Source organism: Lepus europaeus, chromosome 4 (assembly GCF_033115175.1).
Source record: "Lepus europaeus isolate LE1 chromosome 4, mLepTim1.pri, whole genome shotgun sequence".
NCBI classification, from domain to species: Eukaryota; Metazoa; Chordata; class Mammalia; order Lagomorpha; family Leporidae; genus Lepus; species Lepus europaeus.
Window position 1 is genome coordinate 158,485,619 of NC_084830.1, and position 17,747 is coordinate 158,503,365.

The following is a 17,747-nucleotide window of genomic DNA, read 5'->3' on the forward strand; positions in this document are numbered from 1 at the left end:
CTCCTTCAGGTCTCCCAGGTGGATGCAGGCAGAGGTCCAAGGACTTGGGCCATCTTCCACTGCTTTCCCAGGCTATAGCAGAGAGCTGGATCAGAAGTGGAGCAACCAGGATTCGAACTGGTGCCCATATGTGATAATGGCATTGCAGGCGTGGCCTACCCACTGTGCCACAGCGCCAGCCCCCAAATGTTGTCTTAATTGCTGTACCAAGTGCTTGCTACTGCTATATAACTTTATTTTTACACATATACAGTAAATTTAATCACAGGTCACTAAAACTCCAGTAATATTGCTTTGTAACTTTACACAAGTCAGTTTGCCATTCTGTGACTGTGTTACTGTGATAGACAAAATGACATTGCAAATATTTGTAAATAAGATTGTGCAAATTAAAGCATTGAATAAATGCTAGTTTGTCACCTTGTTTTAATATCTCTAGTCATGTTTATAATTCTGCAGATAAGTGTAGTTAATATTTTCTGTTTACAGTGTTCCTTCCACTCAGGCATTAATAAGACATTTCCAAGGTGAACAAGCATAGAGCTTGGAACCTGGCCAAGGTTATAGACTCAGTAAGACTGTGACAGGAGGAGGAGGTACTCTCTGAGTGATGGACAACTACAGAAGAAGCTTCATTTTCTCTGCAGAAGTTCTTGTTTATTCCTAGACAGTAACAGAGCCATCAGAGATCCTTACCAGCTGCCCTGTCAGGCAGGGATGGGCCCTCAGACCAGAGCTCAGCTGTGAGTAGATACTGCAGGTCTTCAGCCCACCTGGAGACCAAGGTCCTCCTCTCCCTTTTAATGCTGGATTTGGACAGCATTGAATTTGGCTGGCCACAGGAACAGCAGCGGGGGAGAGGCTGTGCCGCAGAAGTGATGGGTTCCTAGCTGCTCTGTGGCACTTTGCTGTGACTCACACTTCTCGTTGCCTTCTCCGTGGAATTGTTCAGATGAGTTTTAGAAAAGGTAATGCAGGTAAAGCTATTAGCTCAGTTTCTCACAAGCACTAAATACTTAGTATTGTTCCTTATAATAATTATGTATAGTTACCATTGTTATTTTAAATTAAAAAACAAGGCCTCTAGGCCCTTCTGATTTCCCTAGTTTTACTGTCATTGTCGTAGTTGTAAATGTGATCGGGAGGGGGGCCACCCATGGTAGATTTGGACAGATATAAACGACCCCACAACAGTCCTGTGTCTGGTCTCTAGTAGACCCTCACTAAGTACTGTCCATGTGGGCACATGTTTCTCTGAAGTCACAGCTTAGTCTCTGAGGTTTCCTGCGTTGCTTTCCCTTTAAGTGGACCGGAGAGAGATTGTTTATGCCAACACAAGGTCCTGCTATCTGTAAGCTGGTCTGGTGGTGGCTCTGTTAGAAGCAGCTTCAGGAAACCGTAGCCAGTTGGCACAAGGGTAGACGTGAGAAATCATGGAGGTCTCAGGAAACATTTTTAAGGGTTGCAGGAAAAGGAAAGGACACATTTTCCCAGATTTAAATGTTTTGCATTGAATGTTGGAATTGGGTTACCTCCTCTCTGGGCTTTCTCTGGCAGAATTTTAGTTACCCAGTTTATCTTATTTGCTTCGCCGTATCCAGTTGATTTTGCTGAAAGCTTCTTAACTTAATAGATGAAAACTAATTTTAGTATTAGGTCAAGCAAAATGTAGTAAGGAGAGTAAACCTTTATTGCCACTCTTCCTTGAAGGCACTCCAAAACAAAAGTTTTATATTATGGCTGTTCTCAAATTTTCAAGGCATTGCCATCTATCCCTTAAAGAGATAAATGCTTTTTAAAATCATCTTAACAAATTAACTGAAGATTTTAGCAGAGAAAAAATTGCCATTAATTCCCAAGAGGAAGCAGGGTTGTGTTTTTCCATCAATATACTTGCAATAGATTGTTTATTAAATTCTCTTTTCCTTACTGCATCCCTTAATCCAAACTTTATGTTCATTTGCAGTGGACCAAGGAATTTGCCATGGTGACACTGGAATTCGGAGTACCACAATGCAGCCAGGTCAGAATACAGCCATCTACACCAGGATATGTGTCCAACACTCTCAGTTTATGCCATTTATCATTTATTAGGTGCTATTTGTTTGGTTATTTGTGTACTTGTTCAGAAGCTAGTTCCCACTACCTGGGATAATGTCTTATTGAAAGGAAGACAAGCAACAAGGAGAGAGGGAGGGAAGGAAGCTGAGTTAGCACAGTGCTAGAGGTAGGGTCAGAGAAGCAGGCCTGACAAGTCCCATTGTCGTGCTCTTCCACCTCTTATACTCACAGCACCCTGCTGCCTGCAGCTTCGCGTCTGCACCACACCTCTTGATGGTACTAGCTTTAAAGTGAAGTAATTCCACAGTACAAACAGTTCCTGACTTTTGATGCTTTGACTTAGATTTTTCAACTTGAAATGAAAGCAGTATACATCCATAGAAACTGTGGTGCAGTGGGTTAAGCCACTACTTGGGACACCAGAGAAACTGCACTTTGAGTTTTGAATCCTGATCTTTTCCTGGGCTAGTGGAATGAGGTCTGAGCCTCTCACTGATGCTGGGATCAACTGTGAACCACAGCTCCCAGTCAGCCATGCAATCAAGAGAACAAACAGCCTGAATGTGCCCTTCTCTGTACTGTGTTGCTAAGCTAGGATGTTCAGTAGGGTAGAGGCATTAATTGCATCTTTGACTAAGCATATTTTCCACTTAGAGTGGGTTCAACAGGGACATACTCCATCATTAAGTCAAAGAGCATTTGTTTTCCTTTGCTATCACAGTAGTCAGTCATTCAAATTCCCATCAGTAGTAACAATACATTCAGTTGAACATATTTTTAAATGTGGGTCTAAAATAGCTAGCACTGAATAATTCATGTGGCTATTGTATATAACCTTGTCCTGGAATCAGTGAAAGGCTCTGAGACCTAAAAAGAAAACAACAACCTAACATTAGACCCCTCTGTCCTCTAATTAACCTTTTAATCCACAGAGGTGAAAGTTTGAATTTTGGATTTAAATATCGATTTATTTATTTTGCCCTGAGGATCGTATTAAGCAGTGTGTGATGACACACAATGAAATACAATAATTGATAGGGCTTTTTGCTGTACTATTCTTTATCTCCAATAAACACTTGATTGAATGAGTTGTTTCTGGTTGTACAGCTCACTAGCCAGAGGGATAGGATGCCATTTGCTGTGTATTTTGCTATTTTAAGAATAGGTTTTTATCAACAGATTATGTTGTTGCCTCTGTTTATAATATTTCAAAAGAAACATGTCAATTTAGTTTTTAAAAATGTCTATTTCTAGGGCAGGATTTCAGCCTAGTGAGTACCTGGATTCAGCACCAGTCTCTGGCTCCCAACTCCAGTTTCTGTTAATGCATACCCTGGGAGACAATGAGTGATAGGTAGCTGAAGTAGTTGGGTTCCTGCTACACAACTGGGGGACATGGATTGAGTTCCAGGTTCTCAGGTTCAGCCTCAGCCCAAGCTCCAGCTGTTGAGGGCATTTGGGGAGTGAACCAGTAGATGGGAGCGTTCTCTCTCTCTCTGTCTCCCTGCATCTCAAAAAATTCCTATCAATTTCTTTGAATAGATAACACAATCATATGCTTTAAAATTCAAAAGATTCAAAGGGTGTGTAGTAAGGTGAATTTTTCTTGCCCTTGTCTTGTCCAGTTCCTGGTGTAGATCTTCTCTGATGCATTCCCATACTGATTTTTTGTTTTGTTTTTATTTATTTATTTGACAGGTAGATTTACAGACAGTGAGAGGGAGAGACAGAGAGAAACGTCTTCCATTCACTGGTTCACTCCCTAAATGCCTGCAATGGCAAGAGCTGGGCTGTTATGAAGCCAGGAGCCAGGAGCTTCTTCTGGGTCTCCCACATGGGTGCAGGAGCCCCAGTGCTTGGGCCATCTTCACTGCTTTCCCAGGCCACAGGTGAGACCTGGATCTGAAGAAGAGCAGCCGGGACTGAACTGGCAGCCATATATGTTGCCAGTGCTGCAGTACCAGCCCCCATCCTGATTTGTGATACATCTTATTTCATCTCGGCAGCTTTGACTCAGCTCCTAAATGTCAGGGATTTGGTTGTTTCCTAGAAGAGTCACTTCTCCTCTCTGGTTATTTGCTATGAACTCACTTACAAAAGGGAAAAATTCGGTATAATGAAACTTGCTTTCGAACAAACCTGATAGACTGATAGAATGTGGATAAACTGCTTGGCTTAATTGAATTAATGCTTAAAAGAAAACCATTTGCTAGACAGTCTCGATAGCAACTTTAAAAAGATGCTAAAGCAATATCTTCCTGGTATGTTAGTCCGTGAGGAGGAGGATGCATCTGGGAATTCTTTTTTGTTTTTAACCTTGTCATGTGGGAGAATGTCAAATTAGGCTGCAAGTGGAATCCCACAGTGTTCCTGTTTTTAATGTATATATTCCTGCACTTTTCCCCTCGGATAAGCTTACTTTCACTTACCTCTCCTGTCCTGCATACACTGGACTTGTACACCGTTTTAGAATTGCATTGTGGGTCTATCCATGCTTGTTTCACTTATCTGTACGCCTCTATTCTTTGTCCCATCAAGGTCTCAGAATATAAGAGCAGTTAGAGCACAAAAAATTAGTTCTCGAATAGTCTTGCTGGATAGAACGGTGTTTGGGGAACAGAACTTGTATATGGCAATTTTAATTCAGCGGAATTTGTTGAACCATATCAGCGGCCTTAAAACTACTGGAGTCATTTGCTTGGCTATGGAAATCAGTTCACTAAACAGAAACCTCAATAGGTATTTAGCAAACTGGACTTTCCTTGACAATGCAGCTCTGTCTTATGTACCACTACAGGAAAATATCTATGAGGTGATCATGAAGGAAGGTGCTTGTCCCTACCCATAATGAGTTCTTTATTGGACCCTGTGAGGGGTGTGATAGTGAAGATGGAGGTAAGGAAGGCATTCTCAGGTTAGGTGTGGTGAGTGCACAATAAGATGCCTTTCTAATGGGGCTTCCGGGTATTTCTCGGAGCTAATCCCCCTTATCTGGATTCAACAAGATCTGGCCCTATACTAAACTAAGAACACTCTTACAGCAATGTCCCAGGAATATGTTAGTTGTGTCACTATAAATTTATACAAATAGAACATGCAGTAACTAAAAGAAACAGTGTTATTTCTCATTATCCAGTAACCAGGCAACCAGGAATTTGATGAGTATCTGCTGTTTGCTTGACACACAATTCCCATTGCCCCAAGGCCTCCATCAAGAAGGTGAGGGAGCATTGCCAGAGTTATCAGATCACCTGTGTTATTGCCAGAGTTATCAGATCACCTGTGTTCACGTAGTTTTCCCAGTATGCTTCAGATAAAGCATTTTTCTGCTTAAGACTTATTTTCAATACCACCCTTGGGGCAGGTGGTTAGCCTAAGTGGCTAAAACACCTGTTAAGATACTCACATCCTACATCAGAGTACATGGGTTCAATACTTGGCTCTGGCTCCAGACTCTAGCTTTCTGTTAATGTGTATCATGTGAAGCAGTGGAGCTGACTCAAATAATTATGCTTCTGGATTAAGACTCAGATTGAGTCCCTGGTTTCTAGCTTTGTCTTGGCCCAGCCCCAGCCACTGCAGGCATTTGAGGAGCGAACCCTCAGATAAAAGCTCTGTTGATCTCTCTGTCATTCAAATAAATATTTCAAATAAATATTTTTTAAAAATCTAAAATTAAAACTGCTTTATTTATTTACATATTTGTATTTTTTAAATTAACACATGGTGACTGTATACATTTATGGGATGCAGTGTAGCATTTCAAAAACATAAATGATGTAATGATCAGATCAGAGTGACTGGAATATCCTTCAGTATACACTACTTTAAAGGAGATAACTTAGGGGAAAAAAATAAAAATGGAAAATGATAATAAAATAAATGGGTTACCTGAAATACAGTCTTTTACTAGCGCAAACTTGTATTTCAGAAGTACAAAACAACCTTATCTGGGCCCAAGCTATTTGGGGATATATCTAAGAATCAATTTTATAAAAATTTAGAATTGTATACACAATACTGATGCTCTATTTCTGGCATGTGTTCTCATAACAAACGTCATCAATAAAGGAAGGGACAGTGAGAGCTCTGTGGTCAGATATTCTTGGTGTATGGCATTTTCTAATTTTGTACTTCTGTTTTATACCACAACACTATTGGTTAGATTACTTACAAGGGGATCTCTAGCAAGATTGAAAACTGAGATAGTGCAGAATTAACAGCAAGCTTGTTTTATACATGTGCTGCCTAGGCAGGACATCACAAAGTCTTAGTTTGGGACTTCCAATATTGATGGCTTAGGTGACTATTATTTGTCTCTAAGGTGATCATAACAGAATTTTATTAAAGAAAAGAACTGTATCTTTGTATTGTATGTTTTAGGTATTTGAATGCCTCCAAATTTTATCTTAAAGAACCTACTGTCAGAAACTTGCAGGAAAGTGGCCTTCTAATTTCACTCCCTTACAATGATTGTGGAGCTTTATGTTTTTTGTGTGTGTTGTTTTGTTCTGAAGATTTATTTACTTATGTGTTTGAAAGCTAAAGTGATGCGGGAGATAGAGATAGAGAAAGAGATAGATAGAGATTGAGAGAGAGAGAGATCTTTCATTCACTGTTCACTCCCCAGATGATTGACAGCCAGGGCTGGGCCAGGCCAGAGCCAGGAGCCAGGAATTCCATCTTGGTCTTCTTGGGTGGCAAGAACTCACATACTTGAGCAATCATTTGCTGGTTCCCAGGCTCATTTGCAGGGAGCAGGATTGGAATCAGACAGCTGGGACTCCAGTTGGCCACTCTGATATGGGATTCGCATATCCCAGATGGGATGCCCGCTGCACTGCAACACCTACACCTGAAATTTATGTATTTTAAAAATATTTATTTCTTTGAAAGACAGAGAGACAGCATGCAAGAGAACATGAACTGCTTCCTAGGTGCACTAACAGGGAGCTGGGTTAGAAGCAGAGTATAAATAAATCTTTTTTTTTTTTAAGGGGAGGGGAGCTGGCACTATGGCATAGTTGGTTAAGTCTCCACCTGCGGAGACAGTATGCCATGTAGGCACTGGTTCAAGTTCCAGCTGCTCCAGTTCTGATCCAGCTCCATGCTAGTGGCCTGGGAGGGCAGTGTAGGATGGCCCAAGTGCTTGGGCCCCTGCACCCATGTGGGATACCTGGATAAACCTCCGGGCTCCTGGCTTCAGATTGCATTTGGGGAGTGTACCAGTAGATTTAAGACCTTTCTGTCTCTCCCTCTCTCTGTAACTCTACCTGTAAAATAAATAAATTTTTAAAAGGAAAAAAGAAGCAGAGTTGCTGGGACTTGAACTGGCACTCTGAAATGGGATGCCAACATTCCAGGTGGTGGCTTAATCTGCTACTCACTAACACCCACCCCTCAGGGGCTTATGTTTAAATAATTCCCCTGAAAATTACATTAGGACTAGTGGGTGATGACTCAATGGAACAGTTCTATCTCTGACTCATGGAAAATCTGGTGTAACTCATTTGACTCATCTGCTTCTCCCATTTAGAAGATGCCACTATAAACATACACCATAAGGTACTTGTGAAATATTTGAGTGTCCAAATAAAAGGTGCTAGAAAATTACAAGATTAGAGGGTCTTCTTTTAACATATAGTTTTTTAAGTTGATTTTTCAGTCAAACTGTTTATGAACATTTATTGCTAGTAAATTATAGTATGTCAAAAGAGAGAATCAGTAGGTATTTTTCCCCCAAAGAAACCTTTTATTTAATGAGTACAAATTTCATTAGTACAACTTTAGGAATATAGTGATTCTTCCCACCATACCTAACCCCCCAACCTCTACTTCCACCCACCTCCTCCTCCCTCTCCCATTTCCAATCCCATTCTGCATTAAGATTCATTTTCAATTATTTGAACACATACACACATACAACCAAAAAAAACTGTACAAGTTCTACAGTTAATTCTTATGGTACAGCTCATTGAAGACAGAGGTTCTGCATGGGGAGTAAGTGCACAGTGATTATTGTTGTTAATTTAACAATTAACACTCTTATGTATGATGTCAGTGATCACCCGAGGCTCTTGACATGAGCTACCAAGGCTATAGAACCTTTCGAACCCACAATCTCCATCAGTATTCAGATAAGCCCATAGACAAAGTTGAAGTTCTCTCCTCCCTTAAGAGAACAGTGCATCCTTCTTTGATGGCCACTTCTTCGTGCTGGGGTCCCACAAAGCTCCTTCATGTAGGACATTTTTTTTGCCACAGTGTCTTGGCTTTCCATGTGTTAAATGCTCTCATGGGGATTTTAGCCAGCTCAGAATGCCTTAAGGGCTGATTCTGAGGTCAGAGTATTATTTAAAGTGATTGTCATTCTGTGAATCAGCTGTGTGGACTGCTTCCCCTCTTGGAACATTCTCTCCATTTTTAATTCTATTATTATCAGACATTTTATCTTATTTATATGATCCCTTTAACACTTAATCCTATCCATATGATCACTTTAACACTTAATAAGTTCACTTTAACAGTTAAGATGGCATTTTTACTACCCAGCTTAATGGGATTTGGGGTCCTACGGCAAGTCCTTAAACTGTACTCATAAATGTAAGTCCCTATGAATGTATGCAGAACTACACAGCTCTATAGTTACAAATTTCCTTCTCCCTCTCTTATTCCGACTCTGATTTTTTACTGAGATCTATTTTCAATTAATTTATACACACATGATGAACTCTATGTTAAGTAAAGAATTCAAAAAATTGTATGAAGAAGATAAAAAAAAAAAAAAACTGTTCCTTGGCAGTCAAGACAAGGGCTGTTCAAGTCATTGCTTCTCAAAGTGTCAATTTCACTTCTACAGATTACCTTTTAGGTGTTCTACTAGTTATCACAGTTCAGGGCGAACATATGGTATTTGTTGCTTTGGGATTGGCTTATTTCACTAAGCATGATGTTTTCCAGATTCATCCATTTTGTTGCAAATGACAGGATTTCTTTTTTTTTTTTAACCGCTGTGTGATATTCCATGGAGTACATATCCCATATTTTCTTTTCCAGTCTTCAGTTGATGGGTATTTAGATTGATTTCATGTCTTAGCTATTGTGAATTGAGCTGCAATAAACATGCAGATACAGCTTTTATGTGCTGATTTCATTTCCCTTGGATAAATTCTCAGTAGTGGAATAGCTGGGTCATATGGTAGGTCTATATTCAGATTTCTGAGGTATCTCCATACTGTCTTCCATAGTGGTTTTACCAGTTTATATTCCCACCAACAGTGGATTAGGGTAATGTTTTCCCCACATCCTCGCCAGCATTTGTTGTTTTTTGATTTCTGAATGAAAGCCATTCTAATGGGGGTGAGGTGAAAACTCATTGTGGTTTGGATTTGCATTTATCTAGGCTAGTGATCCTGAGTGTTTTCTCATATGTCTGTTGGCCATTTGGATTTCCTCTTTTGAAAAATGTCTGTTTAAGAACTTTGCTCATTAGTTAATTGGGTTGTTTGTTTTGTTGTAGTGGGGTTTCTTGATCTCTTTTTATATTCTGATTACTAAGCCTTATTCAGTTGTGTAGTTTGCAAATAATGCCTCCCATTAAGAGTTGCCTCTTAACTTTCCTGAATGTTTCTTTTCAATACAGAAGCTTCTCAATTTGATGTAATCCCATTTGTCAATTTTGGATTTGATTGCTTATGCCTCTGGGGTCTTTTCCAAGGACTCTGGGCCTGTGCCAATGTCTTGCAGGGTTTTCCCAATGTTCTCTAATAACTTGATGGTATCAGGTCATAGATTTAGGTCTTTAATTCATTTTGAGTGGATTTTTGTGTAAGGTGTAGGTAGGAGTCCTGCTTCATACTTCTGTATGTGGAAAGCTAGTTTTCCCAGTACCATTTTTTAAAGAGACCGTTAGCTCCTTGGCCAAATATAAGTTGATTGTAGATGCTTAGATGGATTTCTGGAGTTTCTATTCTGTTACATTGGTATAATCACCTGTTTTTGTACTAGTGCCAGGCTGTTTTGATTATAACTGCCCTATAGTATGTCTTGAAATCTGGTATTGTGATGCCTCTGAGTTTGTTTTTGTTGTATAAGATTGCTTTAACTATTTGAGGTCTCCTGTGCTTCCATAAGAATTTCAGCATCATTTTTTCTAGATCTGAGAGGAATGTATTTGGTATTTTGAATGGTATTGCATTGAATTTGTAAATTGCTTTCAGAAGTATGGACCTTTTGATGATATTGAGTCTTCCAATCGATGAACATGGAAAATTTTTCTATTTTTTATCTTCTTCTATTTTTTTCTTTAATGTTTTATAATTCTCATTGTAGAGAACTTTGACATTCTTGGTTAAATTAATTTCAAGGTATTTAATTTTTTTGTAGTGATTGTGAATAGGATTGGTCTTAGAAGTTCTTTTTCAGCCGTGGTTTTTCTGTGTATATAAAGGCTGTTGATTTTTGTGCATTGATTTTATATCCTGCTACTTTACTAAACTCTTCTATGAGTTCCAGTAGTCTCTTTGTGGAGTCTTTTGTATCTCCTGTATATAGTATCATGTCATCTGAAAATAGGGATAGTTTGACTTCCTCTTTCCCAATTTGTATCCTTTTGATTTCTTTTTCTTGCCTAATGGCTCTGGCTAAAACTTCCAGGACTAAACTGAATAGCAATGGTGAGATTGGGCATCCTTGTCTATTTCTAGATCTCAGTGGGAATGCTTCCAACTTATTCCCATTCAATAGGACTCTGGTCATGGATTTGTCATAAATTGCCTTGATTGTGTCGAGGAATGTTCCTTCTAGACCCAATTTGCTTAGAGTTTTCATTATGAAAGTTTGTTTTATTTTATCAAATACTTTCTCTGCATCTCTTGAGATAATCGTATGGTGTTTGTCTTCAGTTTGTTAATGTGATGCATCACATTGATTGATTTGCAAACGTTGAACCATCTTTGCATACTAGGGATAAATCCCACTTGGTCTGGATGAATGATCTTTCTGATGTGTTTTTGGATTCAGTTGCCTGGTATTTTGTTGAGGATGTTTAGCTCTATGTTCCTCAGGGATATTACTGTGTAGTTCTCTTTCTCTGCTGCATATTTTCCAGGTTGAGGAATTAAAGGTGATGCTGGCTTCATAGAAGGTATTTGGGAGGATTGTTTTGAAGAACTTGAGAATTATTATAGTTAGTTCTTCTTTAAATGACTAGTACATTTCCGCAGTGAAGCCATCCAGTCCTGGGCTTTTCTTTGTTGGGAGAGTTTTTTTAATTTTATTTATTTATTTATTTATTTATTTATTTATTTATTTCGACAGGCAGAGTTAGTGCTATAAACTCTTAACACTGCTTTTGCTGCATTCCATATTTTTTGGTATGTTGTATTGTCATCTTCATTTATTTCCAGAAATTTTTTCATTTCTCTTGATTTCTTCTATGACCCACTGTTCATTCTAGAGCATGTTGTTCAGTTTCCATGTCTTTGCATATGCTCTAGAGATTCCTGAGTTGCTGATTTCCAGCTTCATTCCATTATTATCTGAGAAGATACACAATATGCTTTAGATTTCTTTTTAATTTGCTGAGACTTGCTTTATGGCCTGGCATGTGGTCAATCCTAGAGAAAATTCCGTGCACCATTGAGAAGAATGTTTATTCTGTAACTGTAGGATGAAAAGTTCTATAGATATCTTCTAGGTCCATTTGGTCTATAGTGTTGATTAAATCTTTGTTTACTTGCTGGTATTTCTCTCTGGTTGATCTGTCCATTGCTTGAAGTGGGGTATTGAAATATCCCATTACTATTTGAGTCCATGTTTGCCTTTGGATCCCTTAACATTTCTTTTAAATAGCAAGGTACCCTGTAATTAGGTGCATATACAGTTTTAATAGTTACACCTTCCTGTTGAATCAATCCCTTAATCATTATGTAGTGCCCTTCTTTGTCTCTTTTAAGTTTTTGTGTTAAGGTCTATTTTGTCTGTTATTTGGATGGCTACACACAAGCTCTTTTTCTGTTTCTATTAGCGTGGAATATCTTTTTCCATCCTTTCACTTTCAATCTGTGTGCATCTTTGTTGGTGAGGTGTGTTTCTTGTAGGCAGCAAATAGATGGGTTTTCATTTTTAATCCATTCAGCCAATCTGTGTCTTTTAACTGGAGAGTTGAGGCCATTTACATTCAAGGTGACTATTGATAAGTAATGACTTTGTCCTGCCATTTTCCCATAAATATTCCTATTTTTTACTCTGGATTTCCTTGTACATTTACTGGGAGTTTTCCTCCCTTTACCTTCTTTCATAGTGATGACAATGTTTCTGTGTTTCTGTGGGTAGCACATGGTTAAGCATATTCTGCAGGACTGGTGACAAATTCAGTATCTGTTTATCATGAAAGGTCTTTATTTCACTTTCATTCATAAATAAGAGCTTTGCGTGGTATAGTGTTCTGGGTTGACAGTTCTTTTCTTTTAAGACTTGGAATATACATCTCCATTCTCTTCCAGCCTGTATGGCTTCTGATGATAAGTCTGCTGTGAATCTACTTGGAGATCTTCTGAAAGTAATCTGGCATTTCTCTCGTGCAAATTTTAGAATCTTTTCTTTAAGTCTTCCTGTGGAGAGTTTGATTACAATGTGTCTTGCTGAAGATCTTTTCTGTCATGTCTATTGGGAGTTCTATGTGCTTCCTGTACTTGGATGTCCCTTTCTTTCTCCAGATTAGGGAAATCCTCTGTCATCATTTCACTAAAAAGCTTTCTAATCCTTTGTCTCTTTCCACGCCTTCAGGAACTCCTAGAACCGGTTTGTTGGGTTGTTTGATAGTAGCCTGTAGATTACCAACAGTGTTTTTTAATTTTCTAATTTCTTCTTCTTAGGTTTGGTCTGACTGTATAATTTCCTGTGCTTTGTCTTCTAAATTGGATATTCTTTGTTCTGCTTTACCGATTCTGTTGTTAAGGCTTTCCATTGCATTTTTGTTTGTTCTACTGAATTCTTCATTCACAAGATTTCATTTTGATTTCTCTTTAAGATCTCAATTTCATTTCATCATGGATTTCATTATTTTGTGCATTTGCTTCTGATTACTGCTAAATAATCCTATGATCAATTTTTTGAATTCCATTTCTAGCATTTCTTCAACCTTATTGTTTTCACAATCTAGTATTGAAATGTTTTGTTTTTGGGGGGCATGATTTTATCTTCCTTATTCTTTTTTTTTAAACTTTTATTTAATGAATATAAATTTCCAAAGTACAGCTTATGGATTACAATGGCTTCCCCCCGCCATAACTTCCCTCCCACCCACAACCCTCCCCTTTCCTGCTCCCTCTCCCCTTCCAATCACATCAAGATTCATTTTCAATTCTCTTTATATACAGAAGATCAGTTTAGTATATATTATGTAAAGATTTCAACAGTTTGCCCTCACATAGCAACACAAAGTGAAAAATGCTGTTGGAGTACTAGTTATTGCATTAAATCACAATGTACAGCACATTAAGAACAGAGATCCTACATGATATTTTTTAAAAAATTGATTAATTTTCTATGCAATTTCCAATTTAACACCAAGTTTTTTTTTTTTCATTTTCAATTATCTTTATATAAAGAAGATCGATTCAGTATATACTAAGTAAAGATTTCGTCAGTTTGCACCCTCACAGAAACACAAGGTGTAAAAATACTGTTTAAGTACTAGTTATAGCATTACTTCACAGTGGACAACACATTAAGGACAGATCCCACATGATACGTAAGTACACAATGACTCTTGATGTTGAATTAACAATTTGACACTCTTGTTTATGGCATCAGTAATCTCCCTAGGCTCTAGTCATGAGTTGCCAAGGCTATGGAAGCCTTTAGAGTTCGCTGACTTTGGTCTTATTCCGATAGGGTCATAGTCAAAGTGGAAGTTCTCTCCTCCCTTCAGAGAAAGGTACCTCCTTCTTTGATGGCCCCGTTCTTTCCACTGGGATCTCACTAACAGAGATCCTTCATTTAGGTCTTCTTCTTTTTTTTTTTTCTTTTCCATGGTATCTTGGCTTTCCATGCCTAGAATGCTCTCATGGGCTCTTGAGCCAGATCCGAATGCCTTAAGGGCTGATTCTGAGGCCAGAGTGTTATTTAGGACATCTGCCATTCTGTGAGTCTGCTGTGTCTCCCACTTCCCATGTTGGATCGTTCTCTCCCTTTTTGGTTCTATCAGTTACTATTAGCAGACACTAGTCTTGTTTGTGTGATCCCTTTGACTCTTAGACCTATCAGTGTGATGAATTGTGAACTGAAGATGATCACTTGGACTAGTGAGATGGCATTGGTACATGCCACCTTGATGGGATTGTATTGGAATCCCCTGGCATATTTCTAACTCCATCATTTGGGGCAAGTCCGATTGAGCATGTCCCAAATTGTACATCTCCTCCCTCTCTTTTTCCCACTCTTATATTTAACAGGGATCACTTTTCAGTTAAAATTTAAACACCTAAGAATAATTGTGTGTTAATTACAGAGTTCAACCACTAGTACTAGAACAACAACAACAAAAATACTAAAATGGGTAAAGATCGGCGACAACCAACTGAGCACCAAAGGGTAACCTGTTGAAGCGAAATGGACACTATGAGAAACAGTGACTTGATTAGCTCTTGTCCTGACTATTGATGTACAATGCAAATCTTTATCCATTTTAGTGTTCTTGTTTCTTGAATTGGTACTTTTTTTATTTGGCATTTGTGTAGATACTCATTGATTTCTTGGTTTTCTTGATGTGGTGGTTTTTATCTTTTGACTATGTTTTTGTGGATTAGTGGCATGCCTGTTTTCAGGGAATATCTAGAGGCATGTGATGGGTATGGCCAAGGAGCTGTGTTTAGCAATCCAAGGTGAAGGGCGTGTCTGAGGTGACACATCCAGGTTTGGCACGGTAAATCAATCTCTCTCTCTCTCTCTCTCTCTCTCTCTCTCTCATCAGAGGAGAGGTTTGTTCTTGTCTGTTGGTAAAGGCTCAGCTGAGCTCCTCTCCTTAAAGGACACCAGTGCCTGGGTGCTAGCACCAGTGGGTATATTATTCATCCACTTTGCCACAAGTACCACTCAGATGATCTGTTCAGTCCTTAGTCTAAGCTCTGATTCTCCAGCAGTGCCCCTCAGCAGGTAACCAGGGAGCCCTGAGCATGTGGAGCCTCCCACAGTGACTGCCCAGAGTCCCAGCCACACCCTGAGTCCTCCCACACAGCCTCAGTGTTTTCACAGTCCCGGCACACAAGCCTCCCACAGTCAAGAGCACCCAGCCCCTGTCTATTCTCCCCACCAGAGTCAGGTGTTTCTGCTCTGCTGATTGCTGGGTACGGACATGAGCTGGTTCAGCTGTTTCATATGTCCAAAATGGTATCTGCTCTCTATCAGCTTGTCACAGGATGCAGTTGCAGGGTGATCAGGGAGAGAGAAACGTGCCCGCCCCCTTTGTTTTTCTCCTCTAGTTTGGCAGGTACACTATTCCCCACATGGCTCCAACCAGATTCCCTCTAGGCTCTTCCTACAGCTTTTTCCGGCAGTGGTTTGAATTGCTGCAGTCTGGTATAGAGGCTCTAGGCTGCTGGTGTCCTGAGTTGTGAGTGTCTTCACTCTCCACGTAGGTCCACTGTGTCCCTCCAATTTGCATAGATTTTACTCTGCTGTTTTCTCCCTAACTTCCCTGAGACTGCACTCTTTCCCCTTTTTTAAAACTATCTTCTCTAGACTAGGCTGGTGCCATGGCTCAGTTGGCTAATCCTCCACCTGAGGCGTCGGCACCCTGGGTTCTAGTCCCGGTTGGGGCGCCAGGTACTGGTCCCGGTTGCTCCTCTTCCAGTCCAGCTCTCTGCTGTGGCCCGAGAGGGTGGCGGAGGATGCCCAGGTGCTTGGGTCCCTGCACCCGCTTGGGAGACCAGGGGGAGGCGCCCGGCTCCTGGCTTCGGATTGGTGCATCACCAGCTGTGGCGGCCATTGGGGGAGTGAACCAATGGAAGGAAGACCTTTCTCTCTGTCTCTCTCTCACTGTCTATAAATCTGCCTGTCAAATAAAAAATAAATAAATAAATAGAACTATCTTCTCCTAGACTAGAGCAACAAGCTCCCTCCCTACTCTGCCATTTTAATCCTCCCTTTACATATAGTTTTATAAAACTTCAAAGAGAAATTTTAATTTTTCTTTATAAACTGATTGTGGAATAACCTGGTTCTTTGGGTGATAAAAAGCCCCATTTCCCTTCCATATTCAATAGCTCACTAAAAAGCTTCATAGCTTCTGTATATTTCCAGTCACAAGGCTCAATAAAGTTAGTTGAAAGAAACATTCAATATTGGATTAGATGAAAAAATATTTTCCTAACTTTCTCTAAAAGTTCACACAGTATCCAGAGCCTGCCATATGCTAAATTATTATGTTGCTTGCTTCACTTATGTTAAATAGAATTAAACTTGCTTACAGAATAAGTTTTTACAATATTAATAAATATTAGCTTCCTAAAAGTATTTTTTAAAGACTTATTTATTTGTTTGAAAAGCAGAGCAGCAGAAAGAACAGAGCAGACAGAAAGATCTTTCACCCTCTGGTTCACTCTCCAAATAGCTGTAGTATCTAGGTGTGGGGTAGGACAAAGCTGCAAGCAAGAGCTCTATCTGGGTCTTCCACATGGGTGATAGGGGCCCAGTACTTGAACCATCATCCTCTGCTTTCCCAGTCTCATTATCAACGTGCTGGATTGGAAGTGGAGAAGCTGGAGTCCAAATTGCACTCTGGTAGGCAATGCCAGTATTGCAAGTGACGACTTAACCTGCTGTGCCACAGCACCAGCTCCTTCCTAAAATTATTTCAACTAAACCATAAGTATGATGAAATGTGTGAATGATATACTTTTTGTAGGATAGTGGAAAACTTAAAGAAAAGAGGCAAGGTTTTTAGAACAGTTTTAGGTTTCCAGAAAAATTGAGAAGACAGTATGGAGTTCCCAGCTACCCCATACTCAGTTTCTTCTATGTTTAACATCTTAAATTAGTATGACATATTTGTGAAAATCCATGAAGCAGCACTGACATATTAGTCTCTGAAGTCTGTGGTTTGTTCAGATTCCTCTGTTTTACCTGGTAACCCTATCTATCCCAGGACACCACTAAGTGCACCACCTTGCATTTTGTCAGGATATGTTCTTGACTCCCCGTGGCTATGGTGCTTTCTCAGCTATTTCTCTTGACATCTTGGACACTTTTGAGGGGTTCTGGTACAATAGTTTCTAGCATGTCTTTCTACTGAAGTTTGTATAATTTTTTTCTCATGATCTGAATGAAAGAATGGCATTCTTTGGAAGAAACTGCAGAGGTAAACTAGCATTTTCATCACGTGCTACCAAGGCTACACTTGTCAACTAATGTATCCCCATCCATGCTGACCTTGATCACCTGGCTGATAGGATGTTTGACAGGTTTCTCCAATGAAAAGTTATTTCTTCCCTTCCTTCCAAAACTGGACTCCTTAAAAAGAAGTCACTTTCATTAGACTACATTGACAGTTAACTTCCCCCACCTTTAATTTGCTATAAATCCTATAGCTTTTGTATATTAGAAATATAATAGAATTCACAATAATGATTTATGATAGGGCAAGAACCACAAAGCTTTCTGAATTAAATAAAGTGCCTAAATAA

The 17,747-nt window shown here is 39.4% G+C and overlaps 1 protein-coding gene across 2 annotated transcripts in view; it reads left to right on the forward strand.

The window, feature by feature from the left end:
• Positions 1-17,747, forward strand: part of DTWD2 (DTW domain containing 2) — a 235,031-nt gene that overhangs the window by 22,189 nt on the left and 195,095 nt on the right. For both annotated transcript variants that reach the window (XM_062189282.1, XM_062189280.1), the window contains exons 2-3: positions 1,967-2,023; positions 3,760-3,950. In XM_062189282.1, the coding sequence (XP_062045266.1) occupies positions 1,967-2,023; positions 3,760-3,950 (248 nt within the window). The remainder of the gene's footprint in view (positions 1-1,966; positions 2,024-3,759; positions 3,951-17,747) is intronic.